The following is a 6945-nucleotide window of genomic DNA, read 5'->3' as shown; positions in this document are numbered from 1 at the left end:
CAGGTTGCACCAAGTTACAGGGATAGGGAAGCCTGTTTGCTCTCCTGTTGAAAGCACAGAGGCAGCGGTTACTTCATTCTGTCTCTAGCAATCATCAGAACACACAGGTCTTTGTGAAACAGAGTGCAGGAATAAAGAAAAATGTGATAATCTGTATGTTGGCAAAACTAGGGGTTAATTTTGGGTATAAAAAGCCAATAGAAGCCATACTGGACAGTGCAGGCTTCCGCCCCCACCCCCCATCAAAAGATATGTCCCCACCCCCACCCCAATAGAGTAGACAATAACCATGGGAATATCTATCTGAATAGCTTTGAGACAAGCCAAGAGTTTCCTGTCCGTCCAGAATGTAACCAGATTATTGTTCTTTATATGGATTATGTTTGCTGGTTGCTAAAGCGCATCAAGTTTCTAATACAGTTTATGCTCATTATAGTCAAGAATTAACTGCATTTGCTATTTTGAGACTGCTTGTTCCCTCCATGTGTTCCTAAAGAGGGTTTACTTAAAAGAGCTGACACAAAATGGTCCAAAGGTAAACCAACCTCTCCATCTGGCTGCAGTCAGTGCTTTTTAGGATGCCAGCTGACAGAACTGACTGATCCAGAACCTATTCATATGCTAGAACTCAATGCTGGGACATGAGAATGACTGACAAGGAAGCCTCTGAGCACATGCAAGGTGCTTTTCCCACAGCACTCTAAGCAGCCCACAGCCCACGCCAAACAGTTTAGATGCTGGCTGAGATTTTGGAAGTTGTAGCCCAACACAACTGAATGGTAACAGGTTGAGGAAGGTAGAATTTGAGCAATAAGGCAAAAGATGCGGACTTAAGAGCCAGAAACTTTTTTTTAGGAATAGAGTGCCACTTTCTAGAAGTTTAGGGAGGCTGAATATTTATTTTGTATTACCTTTTCTCCAAGTTTAGGGAGGCTGGATGAATATATATTTTTTATTATATACCTTACCTTTTCTCCAAGGAGTTTAGGGCAGCATAATGCCACCCCCAACTCTATGAAGAAGGCAGGGGTGAGATAATAAAGACAGGCCCAAGATCATCCAGAAAGCTCCACTGCTGAAGTAGGATTTGAATTTGGCTCTCTTAACCGTTGGCTGTCAGGAAGCACAAAGTTGATTTTGCACTGGAATTCAATCAGCGCCCATCTACACAGATGCAGAAGAAAGATCCAACCATTCTATGGCTCAACTTGAGTTTCACTGGGAAAGGTTATTTAGCACCGAAGAAAATTTAACTACTAGTCGTTTCAACTTTTTTATTTCTACCGCATACGAATCATTCCCTTCCCCAAGTGTTTGCTTTCTTGGCGTCGGATTAAAAGCCAACTGTTTCAATAGCTCCGCGATGGCACACACGGCATTAAAAAAATAAATAAATGTCACAATGTTAATTAGTTGCTCCCCTCGACCTGATGAAGCAGCCATTCCAAGGTGTTCAAAGCACGCGCGCGAGGACGCACACCTCCTTTCTCCCTTCCCTACTTTTTTCACTTAAAAGAAAAGATCTTTGTCTCGTGGGATGGGGAGGAGAAAGGGAGAAAAGGAAAACCCAAGCCAAGGGAAACTCCAGCCGCTTTGCCTCATCTCGCAAGTTAGCTAGGGGCTAAGAAAGCTTCTTGACATGGGTTACATTCCAGCAGTTTTTAATCCGGTTTTTACGGTCAGATCTCGATTTGGAGGTCTGGGCAGCTGGTCCCTCCCACCACCGCCCCGCTCAATAAACCTGTTACTTTCAGGCGCTGCGACACTAAAATGCGTGTGTGTCTGCCGGGGCGGGGTGGCCGGCCGGCCGGCCGGCGAAGTTCCCTGCAGGCGGGCGGCCGCGGCTTGCATGCGCGGTTCTCCTTCCACGGCGCTTTTATTATTACAGATATTAATTGTTATTATTGCTCCGGGCTCGCGCCGCTCGCGATTGGCTCCGCGTCCCTCTTCCCCCTCCCTCCCCTCCCTCCCTCCCGCGCTGTGTCCGAGTGTGTGCGTGTGGGTGTGTGCGCGAGAGGGAAGAGCGTGTCGGGGCTCGGCACTGGGAGGAGGGGGTGCAGCGAGGGCGCATGCTCTTGCTCGCTCGCAGCAGCCCGAGCCGGGGGCTCCGTTTAATAAGGGAGCGAGCGAGCGAGCGACAGACAAGGAAGAAGGAGGTGGCGGCGGCGGCAGCGACCACGGCGGCGGCGGCGGGGAAATAAAAATCAACAGACGTAAAAATAAAGAGCGACCGAAAGAGAAAGGAGAGCGAGAATGTCCGCCATGGGCTCTCCTCTCCTGTGCGCATTCTCGGTCTCTCCATGAATTAGAGCCGAAGGGGTGGGGGCGGGGAGAGCTGAAGACACCCCAAGGCCCCCAGGCATGGCCAGTTCGGTGAGTACGTGCGCCCGCCGCCCCCGCGCGCCTTTCTTTCTACCCCCGCCGCCTCGTCTTCTCCCGGCGCTGCCCAGACACCGCGTAGCGCTGCCAATTCTATGGAGAGGCTGGTCTGGGGGACGGGGGAATTCGCCCTCCCCTTCTCCTCGCGTGTGTGGCTTCCTCCTCTCCCTCGCTTTCCTTCTCTCTCGCTCTCGCTCTCTCTATCTCCCCCCTCCCGCTGCCTCCGCCGCCGCGGCTCGCTCTGCCCTCTGTGTGCAATTGCATGTATGAAGCGCGCGCGCGCACACGCACACGCACAGTGGAGGCGGATAATAATACAGCCATATTTCTGCTGCAGCGGCGGCGGCGGCGGCGGCGGTGGCGGCAGAAGCAGCGGCAGCAGCAACCCGCCGCCTCCGTCGCGCGCCAAGGGGGAGCCGTGAGTACAGTACAGGGGACTGGCTCGCAGCTCCGGAAGGCGCCTCTCAGGATGGTGCGTTCGCCCCGGCGTGGCTTCTCTGACAGCCGGCGGCACCCCCCCTTCCTCCTCCTCCTCCTCCTCCTCCTCCTCGCACTCTTCCCATTTCTGCATGCGTGCTAGCTCTAGGTGTCCGTGAGAGATGAAGCCTCGCCTCCTTGCAATAAAATTATAAATTTTAAAACCATGCTTAAATCACGGCATCTTCTTTCTTCGTCCCGTCTTCCCTCCCATTTCCCATTTTCCTACCTCCTTTCCCATCCCCTTTACCCTTTTCTGCTGCTTACTCTGGAGGTGGATCTTTGCCTCGGTGGGCACTTACATGCTCAGCCCATTTCAAATGGAAATCGAAATGCCAGCTTCACTGTGAATGTAATGACTGAGCCCAGCGTATTATTATTGTTATTGGCATTTTATTTATTATGCATAGCATCAGTCAGGATGAATCCCCCTGAAAGCGATTCGGTTTCATCCTTTTATTATTTCCTTTCTCTCCCTCCCCCCCCCCCCCAATTCTGTACCCAGTCCTTGTCTTGAAAGCATTATTCCAGCCTACATTCCGTTACAATCCCAGCTGATCCAGTAATGGGAATGCCTTTTTGAGGAGTAAAGGACAGGCTCAAGTGGATAGCTATTTTCTTTGTGTGTATTTTCTTTTTGTTCTTTCAGGGAAGCTTGAAAAATACAGGGGTGGGGTGTGGGGGCCCTTGTCTTTCTCTCCCACTCATTGTTATGTCTCTTTCTTTCTCTAGTGTGCTGTTCAGGTGAAACTGGAGCTTGGGCACCGAGCCCAGGTGAGGAAGAAACCCACAGTGGAGGGTTTTACTCACGATTGGATGGTGTTCGTAAGAGGACCAGAGCATAGTAACATTCAGCACTTTGTGGAGAAAGTCGTCTTTCACTTGCATGACAGCTTCCCTAGGCCAAAAAGAGGTAGGGGCTTCAACACAAAGGTATTTTGATCAATATCCATTTAATGTGTTTGCACAAGAGGGCAAAAAGAAATAACTGCCTTTCAAACTCCTGGCTTTTCTTGCATAGTCTCTGTGTTGGATGGCAGTAGCAACCACTGCCCTTTGCAAAGGATTAGAGTTAGTTGTCTGATGGAGAGTGACCCTCAGGTGTACCAAGGGTGAAGAAGACTCTCTTTGGATTTGGGAGCTAGCAGCTGATAGGTCTTCTACAGTTTCAAGTGGGGTGAAAAAGACAGACTTGAGCTTCCTTTGACTATAAAATGCCCGGGTATTTTATATCTATGTTACTTATCCATGTCTCCCTACAGTGTCTATATTCAATTGTTGCCGTGTTCATCTTGAATTCTTGCTGCCTGTGACTTCAGTTTATTGGCCAAAGGTTGAGTTAATTCTAATGGTTGGAGTATTCCTGTTCGTTATTTTCATTGACAGTGTTTATGGTTCTCCACCTTTCATTAGAGACAAACAATATCTATATTGATTGGAGCTGTTGGTTTATTGATGCCACCTTCTGTCATCACCTTTTGTGCTTTGAACTAAGTTTTGCTTTTGGATAGTAAGTGTATTTGAGTTGAGTAAAGTATTATCTGAAAGTGTTGTCTGCTACTAGTTTTGGGCCAGATATGTGGTTAGTGTTGGTTTCTACCTCTGCTTTTTAGATTACGTTCTTGGGTTCATGTGGTCAGCTAGCATACAATTAAAAGAAAAACCCTGAACAGTTAAGTGGCACTAAAATGCTAAAGAATGAGAGTGATATTTCCTTTGATTTCAAGACCTTTGGAAAGTCTTTGTTTTCAATTTTGGTTCCTCTGACCTCCAAGCTGTTGTCTTGACTGTTTTATTTGGATTAGTGGAGGTAACAGTACAAATACAATAAGGTGCTTTGTTTGTGAACAGGTTTGTTTATCTAGGTACACACAATGGTTAGCAGTCATCTTCTGTCTAATCTGTAATCTTTATTGGCATCTAGAAGTTCTACAGTATTTTAGAGCAGCATCCTAATAAAACAATTCTGCTTCAAGCTGTTTAAAAATAACTGGAAATAGAGAAGAATGAATGAAGAGACAGGAATAGGAGGGAAGGGGAGGAATCATATATTTTCTATAATTTTAAACAATATTTTAGAAGGTTCACTTCTAGACTGTCTAGTCCATAGTCTAACCTATGTATTACTTTTCTCCTCCCACAACAAGAGCTTTATTCTTTTTTGAAAACTAGTAATCTGTTAAATATGATTTTACTGGTTTCTCTACCTAGATGATGTAAACATTTTTGCTACAGTATTTCAACCATCATGTGGTAGTTTTGAATATTCAGTATTTCCCAAGAGCTTTCCCATAACATTATTTTTCATCTACTACTGCCTTTTCAGTTTGTAGAACAAAATATTCACCAATAAAATAACTTTTCTCATTGTTTGATCTGTGTATTTCTTCCTTTGTATAAATGATAGAAATATGTTTCTAGGGGTTGGAGACACTAGCAAAAGGAGATAATAAGCTTAGGTGAATTCTCATTTCTGCCCAGTAATTGCAGTAATGCACTGAAGTCAATGGTAGCAAGTTCTTTGGTTTTCCACCTTTTTCTGTGTAATCCTGTGGATCTTTCTTCAGAAACAAGCTCTTTTGGAATCAGTGTGAATTACCCATAGGTAAACATGAACAGAGTTTTGTAGCCTTAAATCTTGACACTTGTTTCTGTGCTGAGGTGGTGGCTTGTGAAGCTCTGTGTTGATTCCCTTGGCTTAATGATTTTCTGTCCTGCCTGAGGGAACATGGCTTTCCAGCTCAGACATGGGTATTGTTGCTAGGTGTGGTGTGGAGTATGTTCGTTGTATTCTAGGGTGTGTAGCTAGATATATGGATGTGCACTGTGTGCTGCTGTGTTGGTTTTTTTCCATTCTCTATGGCCATTGTTTTAAAATGTTTGTGTAGTACTGGTTTGTTTTCTGTTTGTTTGTTTGCATTCATTTCCATGTGATGAATACTAGGAAAAATGCCAGCTTATATAGCTTGGGGAAGACTTGTCTTATTATAATTACACATGACTCAAATTGTAGGAGAACCATTTCTATTCTTTGGGGATATGTAGTGGGGAGTTTAAGCTACACTAAATACACCAGTCACCTGCGTAGTTGACTTCAGCTTTTGTGGCCTAACAAAATTAATGAGAGATCAAGAGACATACCAGAAATCTTTCTGTTGTGTCTGACCTCTTATGAGTCAAAAGGCAGAGGATGAGTGGTCTCTAGTGAGGCTTCCAATTTGTTTCAGCAACCCACCATTTACTTCCTCTTAAAATCAATGTCGGATGTTGATGCCTAACATGTCCCTTGTAAGCTGGTGAAGGAAAGAGGCTTAGTTCATTTTTATGATTGGTAAAAGCTGGATTGTGGAAATCTTTCACATTTTATTCTTCATTGTTACCTAGTGTCCCAGCATTACACATTGAATATTGAATTATAGAAAACTGTGCAAAGAGGGTAATTTTTCTTAAAACTATTACTATTTAATGGACTGCAATTTATGCATTCTACCATTTATTGACAATTGAATTTAGATAGTTGCCTGTTTTGTGTAACAGATAACCATGTTCTTCTGACACCAGCTGAAAACCTATGTACAACGAAAGTCTAAGTGTAATACTTTTTTCTTTTCCTGTCTTAGTGTTTTTGAGTGTTTTCATCTGCCCCAGCAGTTCTAGCAACTAATCATGCACAGTCCTAGCAGACCCATGGATTTAAACTTTTGGAGTGTGCTTGGCTGAAGAGCCATTGAGATCCTAAGCTGCCATCTGTGGGGTTTAAGATTACCCTGGTATTTGGTGCTTCATTTCTAACCATGAATTTACTATTACACTACATCTCTCTTCTACATTTCCTATACGGAAAAAAAGTATGTGTTAGTAGGAGACTAAACGTAAGACTGGAAGGAATGTTAGGAAGGATCATGTGGTTACAGGGAAAGTGCAGTTACTAATGGCTGCTAGTCATGGTGAGTATAGTATTTGAGCCAGTATGGGTCTGAAGACCTGTTGCTGGAGAACATTGGTGGGAGAGAACTTTTGCAGCCATTACCTGCTTGAGACCTTCCTATAGACTGGCTACTGTGGAAACACCATGTTTGTCTAAATAGT

General features: G+C 44.9%; 1 protein-coding gene across 3 annotated transcripts in view; it reads left to right on the top strand.

Annotated features, from left to right (window-relative positions):
* Nucleotides 1-2030: 2030 nt before the first annotated feature.
* MLLT3 (MLLT3 super elongation complex subunit) overlaps nt 2031-6945 on the top strand; it is a 157296-nt gene continuing 152381 nt past the window's right edge. For 2 of the 3 annotated variants that reach the window (XM_044427621.1, XM_044427620.1), the window contains exons 1-2: nt 2033-2373; nt 3589-3769. In XM_044427621.1, the coding sequence (XP_044283556.1) occupies nt 2362-2373; nt 3589-3769 (193 nt within the window). In that variant the 5' untranslated portion in view covers nt 2033-2361. Of the gene's footprint in view, nt 2374-3588; nt 3770-6945 lie in introns of all 3 variants that reach the window. The other variant, XM_044427622.1, reaches the window with a different exon arrangement.

The sequence above is a fragment of the Varanus komodoensis genome, unplaced genomic scaffold (assembly GCF_004798865.1).
Source record: "Varanus komodoensis strain SLA01 unplaced genomic scaffold, ASM479886v1 scaffold19, whole genome shotgun sequence".
Lineage (NCBI taxonomy): Eukaryota > Metazoa > Chordata > Lepidosauria > Squamata > Varanidae > Varanus > Varanus komodoensis.
Note: the sequence above shows the minus strand (reverse complement) of the source record. Positions and strands in the feature narration are given on the sequence as shown.